This window comes from Tamandua tetradactyla, chromosome 16 (assembly GCF_023851605.1).
Source record: "Tamandua tetradactyla isolate mTamTet1 chromosome 16, mTamTet1.pri, whole genome shotgun sequence".
NCBI classification, from domain to species: domain Eukaryota; kingdom Metazoa; phylum Chordata; class Mammalia; order Pilosa; family Myrmecophagidae; genus Tamandua; species Tamandua tetradactyla.
This window is the reverse complement of record NC_135342.1, coordinates 61,706,603-61,726,830: the sequence shown is the minus strand read 5'-3', so window position 1 is coordinate 61,726,830 and position 20,228 is coordinate 61,706,603. Positions and strand designations below refer to the sequence as shown.

The 20,228-nt window shown below is 51.7% G+C and overlaps 2 protein-coding genes across 2 annotated transcripts; both read right to left on the bottom strand.

Annotated features, from left to right (window-relative positions):
* Nucleotides 1–1,747: 1,747 nt before the first annotated feature.
* NRN1L (neuritin 1 like) lies at nt 1,748–5,566 on the bottom strand. The gene is made up of 4 exons (XM_077133646.1): nt 5,488–5,566; nt 4,571–4,703; nt 4,099–4,450; nt 1,748–3,910 (listed from the first exon to the last, which is right to left on the bottom strand). Exons 1-3 carry the CDS (start codon nt 5,564–5,566, stop codon nt 4,165–4,167), a joined length of 498 nt encoding a protein of 165 aa, XP_076989761.1. The 3' UTR covers nt 1,748–3,910; nt 4,099–4,164.
* A 388-nt stretch (nt 5,567–5,954) lies between these two features.
* EDC4 (enhancer of mRNA decapping 4) lies at nt 5,955–19,289 on the bottom strand. Its single transcript, XM_077132788.1, has 29 exons — nt 19,018–19,289; nt 16,240–16,396; nt 15,706–15,817; nt 15,312–15,411; nt 14,867–15,056; nt 14,621–14,768; nt 14,434–14,538; nt 14,001–14,110; nt 13,833–13,916; nt 13,645–13,740; nt 13,452–13,554; nt 13,152–13,332; nt 12,990–13,062; nt 11,459–11,550; nt 11,193–11,380; nt 11,007–11,101; nt 10,762–10,912; nt 9,438–9,871; nt 9,248–9,352; nt 9,010–9,162; nt 8,889–8,925; nt 8,607–8,784; nt 8,344–8,499; nt 8,120–8,235; nt 7,853–8,018; nt 7,587–7,773; nt 7,274–7,493; nt 6,713–6,876; nt 5,955–6,486 (listed from the first exon to the last, which is right to left on the bottom strand). The coding sequence occupies exons 1-29, from the start codon at nt 19,100–19,102 to the stop codon at nt 6,294–6,296; spliced, it is 4,179 nt and encodes a 1,392-aa protein (XP_076988903.1). The 5' UTR covers nt 19,103–19,289; the 3' UTR covers nt 5,955–6,293.
* Nucleotides 19,290–20,228: the final 939 nt, after the last annotated feature.

Here is a 20,228-nt window from a genome sequence, read left to right as displayed (position 1 = left end):
GTATCCTCAGATTGCATCGTAGGCAGATTCAAAAACATTGTTACTTTCCACCTTCTGGCTATTGTGAATAATTAACGTTGATGTACAAATATCTGTTCTAGTCCCTGTTTTCAATTCTGTTGGGTATAGCAACCCAAGTGTCCATAAAAGGATGAAGGATAAACAAAATGTCATATATATATATATATATATATATAAACCACATTTTGTTTATTATTATTCAGGAATATTATCCTAAATAATATTATTCAGGAATGAAGTTCTGATACATGCTACGTCATAGATGAATCTTGACGAAATCACATTCAGTAAAATAAACTAGACCCAAAAGGATAAAGATTGTATAATCTCACTTATATGACATACCCATAATATGCAAAATCATAGAGACAGAAAATAGATTACAGACTACCAGAGGCAGAGGTGGGAGTGGAGAGTGGAGAGCTAATGCTTAGTGGGTGCAGAGTTTCTGTTCGGGGTGATGGAAAAATTTTGATAATGGATGGTGATGATTACAACATTGTAAACTTAATTAGCAGCACTGAATTGTATGCTGGAAAGTTGTTAAAATGGGTAATTTTATGTTGTATATATGTCACCACAATAAAAATTTTACCCTAATGTAAACTATGAATTTTGGTTAATAATATATTGGTTCATCAGTTGTAACAAGTGAACCACACTAATACAAAATGTTAATAGGAAAATTGTATGTTGGAGATGCGTGTATGAGAATTGTACTTTCTACATAATTTCTCTGTAATCCTACAATTGTTCTAAAAAAAGTAAACTCTCTGCCCCTCCTCAAACAAAAAATACATTGTTATTGTTACCATTCACAATGACTTCTCTATAGGATTGGAACTGTTTCACTACTTTAAAGGTAATCAAAATTTCAGGAAAAAAATTAGATGCTACAGGTCATAACGAAGATCCATTTTCCTCATATCAGTCTATTTATTTATTCAACAAATCGTTATTGAGCATTTACTTTGCCCGGGGAACTGTCTTTGATTAACTCTATAAGCCAGTGTTATATTTTGAACTTAAGAAAAAAAAACACTATTTTGTCTGTTTTATGTAGTGGGGTCTTGTATAAGATCTTAATTTAGAAAAAAAGAAACTTTTTCAATTGTTTCCAAAAGTCTAGTGCAATAATTAAGGCTTGGGGCTAAACAAACTTGGAGTCAAATCCCAGTTCTGACCTTTTAATAGCTGTGTGAGATTAGGCAAGATATCACCCCTCTCTAAACCTCATGTATTTATCTGTAAAATGGAGCTCATAATCTTGGTTCAGGGTTGTAAGGATTAAAAGTCATAGAGAATTCCAGGGTTGATGGGGCACAGAAACCCATACAAGAGCCCTATTTTATAGATATCAAGTAAATTAATTCAAGAAATATTTTTTGAGCCCTTACTAAATGCAGGTCTGGACTGGGCTCCAGTGAAGAGCCTGAGGCTCTGAGGTGAGGCGGTAATATTGTTGATGAACAGGGAACTGGGACTCAGAACATCCAGCTCCCAGGCTTGCCCCTAAACAATAAACTATTCCTTGCTTGCAGAGCTGCAAGGATGAGTAACACCATCACTATGATGATGCTCTAGCCTGGGCAGCTGCGCCCAGAGTTCAGCCAGGTTGATCATCAGCCCACCCCTCTCCTCCAGTTCTGGCATAAAACACACAAAGCCTTTAAGTCCCTGGCCAGGGAACAGATTTTGCCCCTCCCCCTTCCCCATCCAGGTCACTCAATTCCAGGGGAGAGCAGGGATTTAGGGAGCAAGAATCAGGGAGAAAATTAGGTCATAACAGGAGGATGGTAATCCTCCTGATGGCTGGCAAGAGCAGAAGGGTCCCTGCTCCTAGAAACAGATTGTTCCTGGCCATGTACATAAAATGGCTCAGGGAAGGCTCTTGGGGTCTGGACCCCCAATTCCACTCCTCCCCCCCCCACACCAAAATATGCCCAGGCAGAAGGGGCTGCCCTAGTTTACACATCCTCCACACTGGGGCCATTCATAGTCTAAACTCTTACTGACATAACACTCCTGATGCTGGAGTGTGAGATTCTACCTTTCATTCCACATGTGTTTCTTTTATACCATGCCCTAGGCTGGGTGCTGGAGACACCAAGAAAACTTTGATAGGGTCCCTGGTTTGGGGGAACCCACAGTGTGATATTCTGACCTGGATCCACCTAGTGATAAGCCAGTGCTATCAGTGCTGAGACAGGGAGCCCAGGAACTGTGTGGTCCTGCAGGAGGTTTCTGATCCAGCTTGGGGTCAGGATTAGGGAAAACATCCTGGAGGAGGAACAAGGAGTAGGAGTTGTCTAGGAAGAAATGGGAGAGGGTATTCTGAGTACCGGAAATGGGTATATGAACACCCAGAGATATGAAAGAAAATCCTAGTGTTTCAGAGTTTAGCATGCTGGGGACAGGATGAAGGGGCCAGATAGGGGAAGGTTTTTTCCTGAACTTTCTCTTTCAGGTAATGTAAGAAGATGGATATTGACTGGTTGGGAGTGGGAAGTGGGATTATAAATCCAGGTGACTGAAGCACAGGAGCAAAGGTAGAGTCAGGACAGAAAGGGAGAGTTCATTGAGGCATCTGAGCTGCTTAGAATGGGAAGCAAAGATAAGGTAGAGTTCCTAATACATACCTCCATGAAGGTCTCTGAAGGCACCTGTCACCGTGGAGCCTAAGCATGGGTCTCTCAGACCTGACTGTCCTGGATGGGGGGGGAGTCAGCTTCCCAGCATGGGCTTTAGGGTAAGTCTGGCCTGCCATCTCTGAGCTCCCATCATGCCCTTCCTCTCAGCTGATCCCTTTGGGCCCTTCTTGAAAAGCTCTCTTGAATTCAGCCCCACCTCTATTCCACCTCCTCCATCACATCCTTACCTTCTATCACTCCTATTTGAGTGTCCCTTTTCTGAAGCATCCCCTAACCCTAAGGATTTGGTAGATGTCTCCTCTATGCTCCCAGAGAAGGGAGTTTCAAGGGTAGACTGAATAAGATATGGACAGAACTGGCTTATGGAAGACCTTGTAGATAAGAGAAAAAAAAAAAAAAACAACTCAACATCAGGATCAGTTTTCAATTTAGAAAGTGATGAATAAAGTGGAGGAAGCAAGAATTCTTAGAAGCCAGTAAGGTTGCCATGGCAGGGTCCACACAGGTCCTGGGTGATGGCTTGAAATTCAGTTCTGGTGGGTGGTGAGGGTAGAGAGTAGAAGACTGATCAAAGGAGGCTTGGGAACCTGGCTGGTCCCATCCACTCTGTAGCCTCCTCTTTATCTCAGGATCTTGCCCATGCTAATTCTTGCCCTTCCTCTCCACCAGGATGAATAAGGCTCTTCATACACCACACACCCTCATGTCACCGTTTCCAGAAAACCTTCTGGGATTGTGCTGACTTCACGCTGCCCACCTCTTCTCAAAGAACAAGCTTGTGGAGAGCAGAGGCCAGAGGAATTCTTGTTGTGACCCCAGTTTCTGCTTTTGCATATCATTTAAGGATTTGAATGTGGATCCCAGCAGGGGAACCTCACCTTCTGGAACAGTCCCCCTTCAGATGAACCAGGACCCCAGGAGGGGGACAGGACTGGGCACAGAATCTGAACCATGTCTTGAAGACTGAGGTGGCATTTCAGCAGAGGGCAGAGGTGAGACGGTCAGGAGCCTGGAAGTTGGATGGAGCCTGGGGAGGGGGATGAACCCAAGACACTCCACCACCTTACCTGGCCCCACAGGGCTAGGATAGGAGAGGCTGCACTACGCGTACGGTACGGTACGGGGTCGAGAACTCTGGCCCTGTGGACCTGTCTGGCTCTCAACTCCAGCCAGCAAAGAGGACAGGGAAAGGCTGTGTGTCCCGGTGGATGTCGGGTCTCGGCTGGAGCTCCCGGGAGCTGCAAGCAATGGAAAGCTGCGTGCCACCGCCCAGTGTTTGTGAGGAGAAAGACTGGGTCCCCCGCGGCGTCTTCCAGCTCCGCCCATCCAATGGACTCATCCTGGGGCTCGGTCTCTAGGAGCCCCCACCCAGCCAAGCAGGGCTACAGCCAGGAGAAAGAAAGGCGCTTCGTACAAATATAAATACCTTTAATGAAAGCTGAGCGCTCTCTGCAGAGCCCTGACGGCGGCCCTTTGTACCCGACTCCGGTAGCTAGGCCAGAGGCCCCAGAAGGCAGGCGAGCGCCAGAGCGGCAGCCAGAAGCGGAGCGTCGGGGGTCCGGGCCGGGGCGGAAGCCGTACCCCGTAGCGTCTCCTGGTTGGTCTCAGGGCCGGCGACACGTTCCCTGACGCGCACAGGGGCGCCGCACAGAGCGTGCAAGTTATCCGGGTGCGGAGCCCTGCGAGCTTCTTGCTGCAGTGACTCCCACACGGCGGCTGCCTCCTCCGGGCAGCCCGACAGGACTTGCCAGGCGCAAGCGTGGAAGTTATTCCAGGACCTGTAAAGAGTGCGGAGTGAGGGGGCTTAGGCCAGGTGAGACTGTTTTATTGAGGGGGGGAAGAGGTTCAAATCCGCAGGGTGGCGGGGGTCGGGCCGCCACCCTCGCATCTGGTCATACCTGCAGACGGTCTCCAGCTCGCCTCCGCGGCCCATGCCGTCCCCCAAGCGGATGAGACATTCGGCAAAGCCCTGGTATATGGTGTCACAGCGGCCTGGGCCAGCTGCGGCTGCTGCCAGGGAAGGAAGAAGGGCTGGGGGTGGGGTGGGGGTGGAGAATGGTTGATAGGATGAGCCGGCCCGCCTTCGGCCCCCAAGGGCTTGTTTACCTGGAAGAGCTCTGGAGACGTGACTCAGCGTGAAAGGGGAGCCCAGGGATCTGAGGGGGACGTCTGGGGATCACCTGCTTTGGCCCCCTTCGAGAGCGGACCCGGATATATGCGGGAGGAGGGGGTGCGGCCTCCCACGAATCGGCTCTTCCTCCGAGTTTCTGGGGTCTCAAGTCAGGTGAGGGTGGTCCAGGTGAAGGAGCTGATGAATGGAGGGGGCGGGGTCTGGGGCCCCAGGCAACATCCAGTCTCCCTGCAGCCTAGACGAACTTCCCGTGGCCCGCCCACTCCGCTCCCCCTGCCCCAAAGACAGGTGTTTTACAGACGGAGCGGGAGAGGATAGAGAGAAGTAGTGAGTTAGGCCTGGCTCTTACAGAGGACCTTGGAGATCCCACGACCAGTTTCCGTCTTCAAAACTATGCTCTCAGGTCCCTCCTCTTTATCGAAGAAGGGCCGTGGAATTTCGGGCTCAGTTGGTGAATTTCGGTTCAATTCGCGCCCCTCTCTTTCCATCCTGAAGCCGCTGGCACATATCTTGGCCTCACATTAGTCCCTCCCTAGAGTCCTCGCACCTGTCTCCACCCTGACTCCTAGAGCTGAGGAAAGCTGAGCCCCCGCCTCCCACCGATACCCCAGACAAGGCTTGGCCGGGGGTGAGAATGAATGCGATCCGGGCAGAACCGGCTGGGTGCCTGACAGCGGTACTCACCGAGGTGCAGCAGCAACAGCGGCAGCAGCCCCAGCAAGAGGGGCGGCCGGCGATAGCGGCTATGGCAGCAGCAGCGCATCGTCCCGGCTCAGAGCCGAGTGCCAGCTCTATCACCTAGGAGCTCCTTGCGCCGGCCCAGCCCCCGGAGGGAGAGGCCGCGATTGGCCGGGGGCCGGGGGCGGGGCTCGGCGTCCACCCAGTGGCTCCACCCCGGGTGCCCAGATTAGCAAGAGGAGTGATCTCAGAGTAGATAGGCGCTGAGGTAGGCGCTGAGCCGGCCTCAGGACCCCAGCCCCAGAGACAGAGGGTACTTTTTTAGAGAGTATCCTGAAGATGAGGGTCAAAGCCCAGGCCCCAGGTGGGTTAGAGTTGGCCTAGACAGTGATCCACTACTGGGAAAAGAAAGGATGCAGGAAACAGGGCAGTATCAGAGTCTCACTAAAAACACCAGAAGCACAAATATTCCATTTTATTCCAAAAGCATTTAATTGAATTTTTCAATGTTTCTCAAAAACAGAAAGATCCAAATTGGAGGTAAAAAGGAACATGGAAAATTCAACTCAAGTTGCATTACGATCCCAGGGCCATGCTCCAGGCACAGCAGAGCCCAAGAAGGCCAATACCTGCCCTAGGCCCAGCCAAAACCTGCTGCTTACAACTTGTGGACCTCAGCCAGTATCCGCCCCTCCACCCTCAAACACCCCAGAGGTGGGGTCCTGAGTAGGTAAAAGGTAGACATGACCCTGCCTTGGCCTGTCTGCTGGCCTTCATTGCCACCCCGCCCCTGGGCAAGGCAGGCCTGCCTGTTAAGGGAGGTTGGGGGCCACAAGACCGTGGAGCATGAGGCTGAGACGTCGGGCTGCTTTGCCAAGTGAGTTGTGTGGCTCAGCCTGCAAGAACTGGAAGAGCTTCTGGCGCACCTGAGCCATGACGGATCCCATGTGGTCCCGAGTGATGGGGTCACTGTGGTCCAGGTGCATCACAGCCTCCTCTAGGTAGCTGGGGGTAGGGGAAAGGGACAGGCTGTAAGGGGGGACCAGAAGAAAGGAGCGCCCTCTGGTGGTCGCAAGGCCCACAGGACTATCCAAGGAGGCTTCCAAGCCTCAGAAAGAGGGGTCTGGTGGAAGGTTAGGGAGGGAGTCAGCCAGGAGCGTGAGTCTCTGCCTTGCACACACCCCCCTCCCATTCCCAGTCAGCCTCTCAGCCCCTGGCTATCCCCACTCACCTGAGCTTAAGGTCAGTTCGAGTGCCGAGATCAGAGGCCAGCTGCTGGATGAGGGACAGGAGCACAGGCTGTGAGAGAGGGCAGGGTGGCTGCCCAAAAACCTGGGCTGGGTCCACAGTTTCACACACATACAATACCAGGTTGAGGTCAGCGGCTGTCAGGGCCTGAGGGGAGAACAGGGGAGCAGGTTTACAGTTAATGCTGGGATCAAATACCTGCTTGTGTTGAGTGTGGTCTGTGCTGAGTTATGACCATAGAGTAGAGGACTGAGAGTTCCAGACGGAGGATGCTTAAGGTCCCAGAAAGGGTACAGTATAGTTGAATTTTTAGCCTAGGCATTCAGGGAAGTTTTCCAAGGAAGGAAAGTCATGAAGCAAGGCGGGATGAGCTGGGGGGGAAAGGATTCAGGCAGAGAGAGCAGCAGGGAAAATGGCCTAGAGACCTAAGAGAACAAGAACTGTACATTGGGGCCAGACAGCCCCAGTGATGGGCAGAACAGAATGTTTTGTGGGCCTTATAAGGAGACACCTGACCCTTACCTGGGCCTAGTGCCTGGCATACCTGCTGGAAGGCCTGATTGAGGTGGCCTTGCTGCAGCAGCTGCAGCATATGGGCTTGCTGAGCCTGGCAGTCGAGGTGAGCAGTGGGTACAGGTGTGCCAGCAGCTGAGCGCATGGCCTGCATGATGCTGGAGGTAACAGCGGCCTGCTGCTCCTTGAGTGCCACACTCACCTCACCCTTGACGATGCGCTGTACCTGGGCTAAAATGGACTCCTGCAGGCTGAAAAGGGAAGTAAGGGGACATAAAGTAGAGAGGGAGCCCACTGTGGCCCTGCCTGAAACTACCACCTTGCCAAGTGCCCCACCCACACACCTGCCCATAGCTACGTGCAGCTGGTGCTGGACCTCAGACCGTACACTGCTGGACACAGTGGCTGCCATCTGTTCAGTGGCACCCTGCAGTGTGCTGACCAGGCCTCGCAGTTGGGCTAGCACAGGCTCACGTGCTTCCTGTTCCCGTGCCTTCCGACTCTTCATGTGGCTCTCTAGCTGCTGCAAATCTGAGAAGTGACCATTGGTGCTGTGAGACAGAGTGATGGGGAAGGAAGGAAGAGCCTTAGGTCATATGACCCTACTCACATTCCTGTGTGCCCAGGCGGAAGCTATCATTGATCTGCTGGAACATGGCCTGGCAGCTCTTCTCGAAGGCAGGAAGCACCACGCTCTGGAAGGCTTCACGATAGGCAGCCTGCATTGGCCCTTGTAATGTGTCTGCAGCGGCTCGAGCAATGGCGTCTGTCAAATTCTGGGGGTAGATGAAAGTACCAAGTTGAAAGTCTGAGCTCAATGTGGCCTGGCTAGGCCCACCAACTACACCTCACCCACCCACCTTGGGCCCTATAGCACCTTGGACTTGAGCAGCTTGGAGATATTCTCTTTCATAGTGCCCTCCACAGCCGTGAGCTTGGTGGCCACTGAGCTGCTCAGCTGGCCTGCCATGGGCTCCAAACTCCTGGAGACACCTAGGGCAGGGGGAAGTAGGGAAAATGGGGTCAGAAAGTCTGACTGGTAGGGAGCTCATCTAGTCCCTCTGACTGCCTACCCAGAGGAAAACCCCATGCAAAACTCACACGGAGGCACTGTCTTCTTGATCTCATCCCGTATGCTACGCTCCAGCCGCCCAGCCACAGCTGAAGAGAGTGCCTGGGACAGATGCTGCGTCAGCTGTTCCTGCAGCTGCCCACCTCGTTGCTGCCCCTCAGCCAATGCCCGCTCCAGTCGCCGCTCTACTGCAGCTAAGGAAGAGGCCTGGAGCAGGTCCCATGCCCCTTCCTTGGCAAAGAATGCTGCCCCTGCCCCTAAGCCATGCTGTGCCACCTGACCACAAGGATACGCTCCTGCTCGTGTCGTGTCTCAAGGGCACGTTCTACGTGGCCCATGACAGTGCTCTGCAGGCCTTCGAGTTGGGTACACAGACGCTGTAGCAGCTCTTCTTGGCTGTGGCGCAGCTCTACTAGCTCTCTCTGCTGTTGCCAGATTAGTGCTGGCCAGTCCTCAGGGGGCTCTGCCATCTGCCAGGAGCATGGACAATCACATGACACCTGTCTTGCCCAGCCCCACACATCAGAACAGAGAATGGCTCATCCACCAGCAGAAAAGGCACGGCCTTACTCACCTGGTGCTCTGTGAGCCGGGATCCCACAGCCAAATCCCTGCCATAGGCAAGAAGCATCTCAGGCCATGTTAGGTACCTGGTGACCACCTACCCCTCTCCCTGGCCCCTAGATCCTCCCTACCCATCATCCTTCTTGCCCTTCCTCTTTAACTTGGGTGAGGACCGAGGGGATCCTTTGGTCTTCCAGTCCTTGGCAGGCAGTCGTGGAGTGGGAACTTTGGTGCCAAAACCCCCTGAGGCAGAGGCTAGGCTGGCCACCTCATCATCATGGTCACTGTCGGGAGAAGTGTGGGGCTTAAGTGTCTGCTTGCTAGCCCTCCCTCATGAGGGGAACAGGCGTGGTATAGAGAGGCACCTACCTTTGCTCGGCACTGGTGTCCTGGCTGTCATGTTGCTGTAACAGGTGATAAGGTGGCCGGTGGAAGGCTAAGCTTTTGTGCTTTTCCTGGAGGCCATTCCTAGGACTACAAGGGCAAGCTGACTCAGCAGTGGATGACTCCATCTGCAGCCCCTCCCACCAACTTATTTCCTCTCTCCCAAACTCCTCACCTCTCTGCCAGGCTGCTGCAGGTTTCACGTGTAATGTCAGGTGCTGTAGGCCAGACCTGACTATCAGGGGCCGCAGCCTCCTGGGTTAAGGCTGCCTCTAGGAGGGAGGGGGTACTATGCCGATCCCCGTCCCCAGGGCCTCCATCCAGGCCAAGCTGGGGGCCAAGCTCAGGTCCTTGACGGGGCCGTGGAGACAGCAGGTGTAGTGCCGAGGCAGCTGAGGCCATACTATCTGGCTCAAGACCCTCAGCAGCAGAGGAGCCAAAGCCACGGGACAGGGCCTCAGACGCAATTTCAGGGATGTCCTGGGATAGGGCAGTGGAAGCTGAGGAGATAACATCAGGGGAGCGGGTACGGCTGGGGGAAGTCTGGGGTAGTCCCAGGGGCTCCACCTCCTGCAGCTCCAAGGACAATGCAGAGGCAGCAGTGGGTACCTGAAGAGGGTCAAAAAGATGGAGGCTTAAATGGTAGGAGGAAGGAGTATGGGGAGCACAGAGACATTGGTATTAGTGTTGACGTGGGACAGGATAGTGGGGAAGGGGAATACAGATAAAAAACAGGGCCACAGGGGAAGAGAGAAATGAGACAAAATAAAGTGTCAATGGCTGAGAGATTCCAAACAGAGTTGAGAGGTTAACCTGGAGGTTATTTTTATGCATTAAACAGATATCACCTTTTTAGTTCAGGTATATGGCTGGAGGAAAGGGCTTGAAAATGCAGAGCTGTGTTCTAGTAGCCCTGTTTCTTAAAGATGATTGTATAATGATACAGCTTTCACAATGTGACTGTGAAAACCTTGTGTCTGATGCTCCTATTACCTACATTATTGACAGATCAGTAAAATATATGTATTAAAAATAAATAAATAATAGGGGGAACAAATGTTGAAATAAATTTAGTAGATTGAAATGCTGGTAAATGGTGGGGGAGGGGGTACGATATGTATGAATTTTTTTCTTTTTTCTTTTTATTTCTTTTTCTGGATTGTTGCAAATGTTCTAAGAAGTGATCATGGTGATAAATATACAACTATGTGATGGTATTGTGAGATATTGATTATATACCAAGAATGGAATGATCATATGCTAAGAATGTGCATGTTCGTATGTTGTTATGTGTAAAAAAACAAAACAAAAAAGACAGGGCCACAGTCAAGTAGAGGAGTTGGGGACAGGGAGGATGAGGAGATGCCCTCGAGGGAATATGGGGCATTGAGGCAGAAAAGGACCAGCAGGTGAGGTGTGGTGGGAGGAGAGTGTCACCAACCTTCTCTCTGTTGCCATCCACTTGCTACCCTGCATGCCACACACACCCACACACGCACCTGCCCAGGTCCCTTAGCAGTCAATTTTTCAGCTGGGCCTGGGAGCAGGCCAGGAAGGAGGCTGCGTGGGCTTGCCTGCAGGCTGCTGCTGCTCATTGTCAGGTTGCCATCCAGCTGCAGCTTAGGGCTCAAGGCCATCTCCTCAGGTGGCCTAGTGGCAAGAAGGCAGAGGTGTCAGCTCCAAGAGTATGGGGCATCACGTGACACTAGCCCCTGACATCCCCCAACTCTGGCCCTCACTTCACCTGGGCAAGGAGGGGTCTACAGCTGAGGTGCTGCTCATGGCAGATACAGCTGTAAGAGAGCTGCTGCTGCTGCTGCTGCTGGAGGATGCAGTGATCTGGGGAGATGCTGAGAATAAGGGCTGTGGTCTATAGGTGAGGTATTTCCAGGCTCCCTCTTCTGGGCTCCATACCCCTCCCCCAGCATACCTGCTGCAGGGAGGCGCTGGGTGTCATGAAAGCATCAGGCGTCATCAGTTTGGGCTTGGTTTCACTGCTCAGGCTGAGGAAGTCAGCGGGTGCAGGCAGCTCCACGATGCGGCGGAGGTCAGGCTGGGAGCCGTGAGTGGCTGACACCAGGCCCTCAGCACCCAGTTCAGGCCGAGACTCTCCAAATGCTGGGGGGAAAGATGCCACTCAAGTTGGATCTCAAACCACAGTCAGTCCAACCTGCTTTCCCCTCAACCCCCACTCACCAAAGTCCTCGTGAGCAGTGTGGGTGGGGAGTGGGTTCACCACATCAGGGTTCAGCTGTGGCTGGAAGCGGATCTGCACATCTTGCAGTGCCCTGCAGGAAGAGAAGTGGGAGAAAAAGAAAGGGCTCAGAGAGACCTGGGTAGCAGCAGTTCAAGAGGAAGAGGAGTACAAAATTTAAAAACGTTTTTGCATGAGGAAGAACAAAAGAATGTCAATAAGCAGGGTGTTGAAAATACATGGTAATTCATATTTTAAAACTTTTATGTGTGAGACTAGAGCAAAAATGTTTGATACAACATTTATATTTTGACTAGTGCATTTCCTAATACAACCTATGTGGACAGCTTAATTGAACACCATAGTACATGGAACCTTGAGCAGGGCATGAGATTTTGTAGGTTTGTCCAGAGTGATGCTCCGATAAATCCCAGAGTGATCTGAACAGTGAATAAAAAAGTATTTGCAAAGTCCCCTTGGGGGAACTTTGAGAAGGGGAAAATTCAACTTCCCTAAGTGGAGAATCCTTGATATTCTCACAAGAGTGGGGACAACCAAAGCAATAGGCTGAGCCCCCAATCTTGGGGTTTGTTCATAGGAAACTTAACCCAACAAAGGATAGGCTAAGCCTACTTAAAATTAGGCCTACGAGTCAACCCCAAGAGAACCTCTTTTGTTGCTCAGATATGGCCTCTCTCTCCAGCCAACACAACAAGCAAACTCACCACCCTCCCCCTGTCTATGTGGGACATGACTCCCAGGGGTGTTGGACCTTCCTGGCAATGTGGGACAGAGAGCCCAGGGTGAGCTGAGACTCAGCATCAAGGGATTGAGAAAAACCCTGGGATGGGCTGGGACTCAGCATCAAGAGATTGAGAAAACCTTCTTGACTAAATAGGGAAAGAGCGAAATGAGACAAAATGAAGTGTCAATGGCTGAGAGATTCCAAACAGAGTCAAGAGGTTATCCTGGAGGTTATTTTTACACATTATATAGATATCACCTTTCTAGTTAAGGTGTAACGGAGAGGCTGGAGGGAACTACCTGAAAATGTAGAGCTGTGTTCCAGTAGCCATGTTTCTTAAAGATGATTGTATAATGATTTAGCTTTTGCAATGTGACTTTGTGATTGTGAAAACCTTGTCTGATGCTCCTTTTATCTACCTTATTGACAGATGAGTAAAACATATGGATTAAAAATAAATAAATAATAGGGGTAATAAATGTTCAAATAAATTTTGTAGATTGAAATGCTAGTGATCAATAAAAGGGAAGGGTAAGGGGTATGGTACGAATGAATTTTTTTCTGTTTACTTTTTATTTCTTTTTCTGAATTGATGCAAATGTTCTAAGAAATGAGCATAATGAACATACAACTATATGATAGTATTGTGAGTTACTGATTATATATAAAATAGAATGAATGTGTTTGCATATTGGTATGTTTAATAAATAAAATTAAAAAAAAAAAAAAAATGGGAGAGGAATACAGACAGGGAGGGCACTGGTGCCTCCCGTTCCCAACATACTCACTTAGTATGTACACAAAACAGCTTGATGAGCACACCGGCTGCAGACTCCATGGCACCAACTCCGTGGGTACTATCTGAAAGGGCAGTGTGGATGATTAAGCCCTTGGCCCTCTGCCTCAGCAACCTCTCCATATACAGAGACCCTCAGCCCTGAGGCACTCACCAGCCCCCAGGCTGTCATTCTCTTCTTCAGCAGGCAACACCTCCGTGTGTCGCAACCGGCAGCGACTCACAACCTGGATACCAAAGCTCAACACAGGATGGGTGAGCAGGAACTCAGAGATGGAGCTGAAACAGGCATGGCCCTCCTCCTGGTTCTGCAGCAGCTCCATCACGTAGAGGACCTGCACAGGCAGTGCATGCATAACTGAGCTCCAAGGCAGTGAGAGCTATGAATGTGTCATACAACCCTGCCCTCCTCAATGATACTGGCTCTACCCAGAGGACCCCCACTGTGACCTACCTTCCGTTGCACATCACTGAGAATCAGGTACTCTGCTGAGAGGTCCAAGCAAACCTTAAGACTAGGGGGCACACTCACTGAACTGAAGATATCTGGAGAGAAGCTGAGGTGCATGAGGCAAGGTGAATGAAACAGGGAGGACTGAAAGAACCCATATTTGCCACCCCTGCCCAGGTCCTCAGGGCCCACCTACCGAATGGTCTGCAGGCAGGTCCAGGACACCGTACACCACATCTTTAGCTCTCGATTCTGATCAGCGCCAGTAATGAGGAACCTCCAGAAAGGGACCCTGAAAAGCCACAAGGTGCTGAGTACCTGGCTGGGCTCCCACTGGGAGCCTATGGTTCAGCTTCCCACCACCAGGTCTGCCCACTCACTCACTCAGGGTCCTGTTTCTTGTGGTTGTCACAGAATAGGAGGCATGAGAGGGGACGCCCATCATGAGGCTTCCATTCATGCAGACATCTACAGGCAGACAGATGAGGTGCCTGAGTGGATGACCTGGTACCCCACTTGGGGGAGGTCCCAGTCCCTCAGGGCCTGCCTCACCTTGGCTCATCCTGCCCTTCAATGTAGATCTGCCAGAACTTGACGTAGCCATCATGGCTGGCAGTAGCCAGGACAGTCCCATCAGGAGAGAGGGCCCCTTCACTCAGGCACTAGGAAGAATCCAAAGAGTCTCACTTTGCCACCTGACTGGAGGTGGGAACGAACCCTTCTTAGATGAGGGAGTGAAGTGGACTGACCCATAGTAAACCCACACATTCACGTGAATGACTGGATGAAAGGGGAACCACAGAAAAGACCAGACACGCAGAACGTAGCCAGGTTTGAGTGAGCTCCACAGGTAAAGGCCATTTTGTGCTCAGAGTCCCTACAGGCAATGTGTCAGTAAAGCTTCCTGAACAGCAGATCCAGGGAATAGATGAGAGACCTAAGGAAAAGCGGGGAGGGCAGGGGAGGCAGTCATTTGCAGGCTTACCGTGCTGTGGCCTTTCACTGTGATGAAGCCCTGCTTGATTTGGCTAACATCCACAGGCCAGGTGCTGTGGCTGGAGCGGAGCATGTCCAGGTCCCATACCTCAGCCTGGAGGGTTCAGGAAGGTGAGTATTCCACCCATGCCTGTGCCATGGCTGCTCTGTCCCTTTCCCCATGCCCGACCCCTCACCCGGTCTTCATGCAGCAGAGCCACTGTTGGGCTGCCCTCCTCGCAGCAGTCCTCACTCTCCTCAGGGATGAAGGGGCACCAGATGATCCTGCGGAAGTGGTTCAGTGGCGTGCCCTCTGGTTGCTGGATGTGGACCAAGATTTCCTCTCTGAGCAGGGTGTTAAGGGCTATGTAGGGCAAATGGATGAGGAGTGTCTAGTAGCTCCAGCTCTGCCCACCATTCTTCTGTCTCCCAGCAAAGGATACTGAATTTTGCCATTAACCAGAGCCAAGCGCCACACGAACAGGTTGCCTGCCTCATCTAGGCAGGCCAGCTGTGGAGAGTTGAGGTGTGCAAAGGCCAGATCAGCCACACTGCCTGTGAAGCCCTTGAGTAGGGTCCGTTCCGAAGTTTTGACACTGATCACCCGCACCATTGCTGAGCCATTGTTTGCAGCTAGAACCGGGAGAGCAGTGGGTCATGAGCAAGAATCCAGGCCCAGGTAGCAGCAGAGGAGCCCTGCCTTTGCCTGCCTCACCACCACAACCACAGTCTCAAGCTTGGTTTTCTCACTCTGCTCCCAAAGACTAGCAGAGGGTGAAGCAGCACAGACCAGCTTCCATAGTGCTCCTAAGGTCTCAGAGGTCTGAGTGAGCCTAGCAGATGGGGCCTCTAGCAAAACACCTCTCTTCTTTCCCCATTCTTACTCACCACGAATGGCATAAGCCAAGAAGGAATTGGACACAGCAATCAGGTTGCCATAGTAGTACTTCTGTTCCCAGTCATACTTAGCCACTGGCTGGATTTTCACCTGAGAACAGAGGATTAGGAAGGCTGTAAAAGCCAAGGGCTGGGACATTTCCCCAGAGCCCAGGAGGTCCCCAGCAACCCTGGTCTCTAAAGAAAGAGGAGACCACAGGTGCAAGCCCCACAACCCAGATTCCCACAGAGGCTTGGCAGTCAATCCTGGCTTTGAGACTGGTACACCAGGTGTTTGTCAAGGTGGTCCCCCTAGCAACTGGCAGCACTGGAGGAGGGAGAGAGCAAGGGAAGAGGCTGGGTGTGTTCCCAACCACCACCCATACCACAGTATCCTGATGCCCACCTTGTTGCTCCCTCGTGCCTTGCTTGAAATGCTAGAGTCACTGCTGGCCACAATCTCCACCTCCTTGGCTAAAATCCCAATGCAGGTGGAACTGTCATCTCCCGAAAGGCAGCTGGAAGAGTTGGGGCAAGCAGATGCACAAGCCTTGTCTCTTGTTCACCTGAATTCTTGAAGGGCACGGTTGGGGAGGAAGACACAGCCACCCGAATGAAGGACGACTATTCCCAGATATATAATTCTGGCTGGCCACTGGTCCCCAGACCCATAACGCCCCTTGCTCACCTCCCTCCTTGGAAATAGGCCTACTTCCTTTTTAAACTAGGTACCCAAACTGCAGATCTAGGACAGTCTTTGAGTTGTCCTCACCCCTCATCCTAGTGCAAGCTCAGTGAGGTTAAGTACTCTACCTCAGATCATCCTATACGGGAGAAGCAGAAGTTGCTGTCCCCTCTCTTGCCCTATCTCATGTTTGCCTTCAGCCAGTAGCTGCCCCAGAGATGCCATCACCATCACTGTCACCCCGAAGGCACTCACATGACTTGCTTCTCTTGCAGGTTAATGGGTGGCATAGCCCGGAGACTAGGCTTGCTTGCTGTGGTACCATCACCTGAGCAGAGAGGGTCTGGGACCAGGAGCCCGTTGAGATCCCCATTGTAGGCACTGGATGGCCGGTGGCTCTCTACATTGGGGGCTGCAGAGCAGATAGGGCCACCTGATGAGGTTGTCCCACTTGCCTCTCCTCCCGCAGAACTTTCTTCCAGAACTGTGAGGTACTCTAGGAACATGACTGAGCAAGCCATGTCTGTGGGGAGGAAAGTGATGCTGGGCCCTTTGTTCATTTCTCGTTCCATGAACACTAATGGTGAACCCAATGTATGCGAGGACAAAGGATGAGCATGATGCTCTTCTATCTGGGGAAGTGGCCACAAGCCATCAAGGATCCTCTGACACCAGTTAATATTCAGGCCCAGTAAAGCACAGAGGGATTCTGTGGACACCAGTGAGAAATGAGACTTGAAAGACGAGATGCTATCACAGCTAGCATGGCCAGATTACACAGATGGAAGGACTGGGGGAAAACAAGGCTGCAGAGGCCTTGGATATGATACTGGGTGCTTAGACACTCCCTGTGGGCAAAAAGAGCCACAGAAAGAAGGTGACATGGTCAGCTCAAGTCAAGAGGCTGACTGCTCTAAGGCAATGTGCAGGATGGTTGAGGGATATGGTTGAGAATCTGGGTGAGAGATACTAGTTTCTGGACCAAGGTGGTTGGAAGCAATGGAGAGGAGAGGATGGTCTACTAAGGCAGTGAAGGACACTGACAAGATGTGCAAATGAAACAGGAAGGAGCTTGCTCCATAAAGAAATGGCTCAGAAGAAGCCACTTTGGGCAGGTAAACTCAGTGGGAATGGACACTGAGGGGGGCTGTTTTACAAAAAGGAGGGAAACTATGGGGTGGGGTGTGAATCAGGAAATAGAGAATTTCAATTGTCTGTCATTGGCTGGGTCTCAAGCATCCTCATATGCTCAGGTACCACTCCCCAAATTCCTGTGGCAAGAAGACCAGGGCTCCACATTCAGGAATACTGTCAGTTTGTATGTTCAAAACAGTCTAGGTAGAATTCTAGGCTGCCATGCAGGAGGCTCAGGTTTGATTCCTAGTCCAAGCACTCCAAACATCAAACCTCCCTACAGCATTTAACAAGTGGTGCTACAATAAAAGGATATTCAATTTACATGGGAAAAGAATGAAATGTGACCCCTACTGCACAGCATGCCAAAAAAAAAAAAAAAAAAAAAAAAAGAGTCGGGTTAGACAAGACCCTGCAGTTAAGAAGAAAACAGTCAGAGTTAGCTGTCAAACAGGGGAGTCAAGCGTCAATCAATAAACAAAGGAGATGAGAAGAAAGCCCCTATGCCATTTTACTTTGATCAGAGTGCCTTTAGCTCTAAGGAGTAAACTAACCACTCTTCCTCCCAGGCCAAGGACAAAGAACAGACCCAGGCTGTACAAAGTCGGCCATACCAGGCTCTACCAGACCTTTTTGGAGTCTAATCTACACGGCAGCTAATGTGCCAGTCCTGCAGAAGTCTGTGAGGCCCAAACCTAGCTCACAAGTAAAGGAAGCACATACCCCAGGCCTGGGGCAAAGGATCTCTGACAGGAGATGGATTCTCTCAGGGAGTGGGGGTAGCTAAACCCACCCACAGTGAGCATTAGTGCCAGCCCAGGAAGAAGACATCCGGGCCTGAAGGTGCAGGAACAGGGTCCGAGGAAACACCAATTCTCAGCTCTGGCCATTGTATACCCCTACCACCATCCCCATTGTATACGCCTACCACCATCCCCAGCCATTCCTTCAACCACAAGTTTTCACAGCTCCCTAAACCTGCCAGGAAACTTTGGCGCCTTCACATATGCTATTCAATCTTCGAAGAATGCCTATCCTGACACTCAAGCTCCTATTCTTATTCCAAAACCTAACCTAAACATTGTTTCCTCTCAGATCTGTCTTCAGGTAAAGGAGCCTGCACTCTCCAATGCCCCCCACCGCCACCCAAACCATCAACCACATCACATAACACTCCTCTCTTTTAATGACAATAGAATCATGCTACAATCTTGTTAGCTCTTCTGTGTCCAAGGGGCTCCCTGAGCTCAGAGGAATAGGAACTTTGAGGAATTATTTCCATTCCTTCAAACAGGTAAAGTTTGAAGGAATGGAAACACATGAGGGCTTGCAGAGGTTTGTAGCCTGATCTAACTTGGGCCGTGCAGTCCATGATTTCTCTTCATCTCAGAAGGAACAAGGAATCACAGCCAGCCCCTTTCCTCCTGGAAATTAGTTTCAAAACGACAGCAGCCTTAGAGTCCGCATTCCAGAGGAAAGGGGGAATTGCAAATGGGGGACCGGCAGCTCCTCGCACGGCTTGGGTCCAGGCCTGAGACTTCGGCATTTAGAGCCCCGAACAGGCTGTGCGTATGGAGAAAGGGTAGAGGTGCCAGTCCCAGGAACACTAGAGACATTGGGGCCAGGACACCAGAGGGCCAGGAGGATTCAGGAAAGGAGCCTCACCTTCAGCACGAACGCTGAAGGACAAGGCAGAATGTACTCGCGCCGGGATGGGGAGGAGCCGCACCCGGCGGTCTGAGCCCTTCACCCGGCAAGCATGGCTCCGACCCAAGTCTCTCCTCGCCAGACAGGAGGATCCAGAGCCCATCCTGAGGGACCTGCGGCTTGAGAGCGGCCAGGGGCCGCGTAACCCTTCTGCCCGACAGCTGAGACCCCACCCCCGCCGTTCTTGCTCACCCCCCGTGGGCCGGTCTAGCTTGAGGATGTCCCGCAGGTGCTGCGTGGCGTCCTCGATGTCGATGCTCGCGCAAGAGGAGGCCATAGGCACGGCTGCGGGCGCCACGCCCGTGCTGCGTTCGTTCTGCTGCCTCCGCACACCGCCTCGCTCCTCAAAGCCGCGCACAGGCCATGCAGCGGGGCACCGGCCACTACACTGCGTTCACCCACAGCCTGCAAACCGCCGCCCGAGCCGAGTCCCTGAACAGAGCCAGCCCCACCAACCGCCTCCACTTCCGGCCCTCCTGAGTTTCGGCTCCCGGAATTTGCGCGAGACGGAGAAGAAAGGTTCCGGGCTGGGGGCGGACATCTCACCCCTCCCAGAACCGATCCTCTACTGTGCCTTCATTCCTGTGCCAGCGGGGGCCCAGGGAATTACGCAGGGCAGATGCAACGCAGATGTCCTCGTACGGAGTCGCGCAAAGCACTGCGCGCCCCGGTAATTCCAGTCGGTCTGTCCCGACTCCCAAAGCGCGTACTTCATGATGGGCTCAATACAAGCTAGGCTGCGATCCCTCATACCCCCAGGAATAAGTTCAATGGGCAGGAATCTGTTTCTCCTTTAAGGCTGAACGGTATGAGTCGGTATAACTCATAGCCTTGGAGACCCACGAGGTCACAGATCGCAAAGGCAGGAGTGGTGGTCCCACCAAAAGCACCAGTAATTTTTCCCTACACCTCCAGCACCCACTTGCCCCACCTGGCACCCTCAGGCAGAAAGAAAGAAACCATTGTTTACAAACACCTCTTTATTGCAGACATTTCAGGCACAGGTACATGGAAGAAGCTGTATTGCAGATTTTATACAGGGTGGTTTAAAAGGTAGCAGTCATCTACCTCTCCCCCACCCTTCACCTCCCAAAGTACACAGATGCCTAGAAACCAGTCCTGCTGAAATCTCAAGAGTTTGATGTTCTCTCAAACAGCAGACCACCCAGCTGTCTCCAGTGTAGCCAGGCAACCTGTGGAGTCTAAGAAATTCCTTATCTTCCATTGATAGTGGGGTAGTGGTGGTATCCATTTACAGGTCAGGCTTAGCTGTAGTGCCCTCACCAATCTTAAGACATCCAATGGGAGCAACAGCCCAAGTCCTAAGAGGTCTCTTGTCTGCAATTGCCACCTTGCAAACAGGTTTACAATACCCAGGTTTCAGGGATGAGGGACTAGGTTCG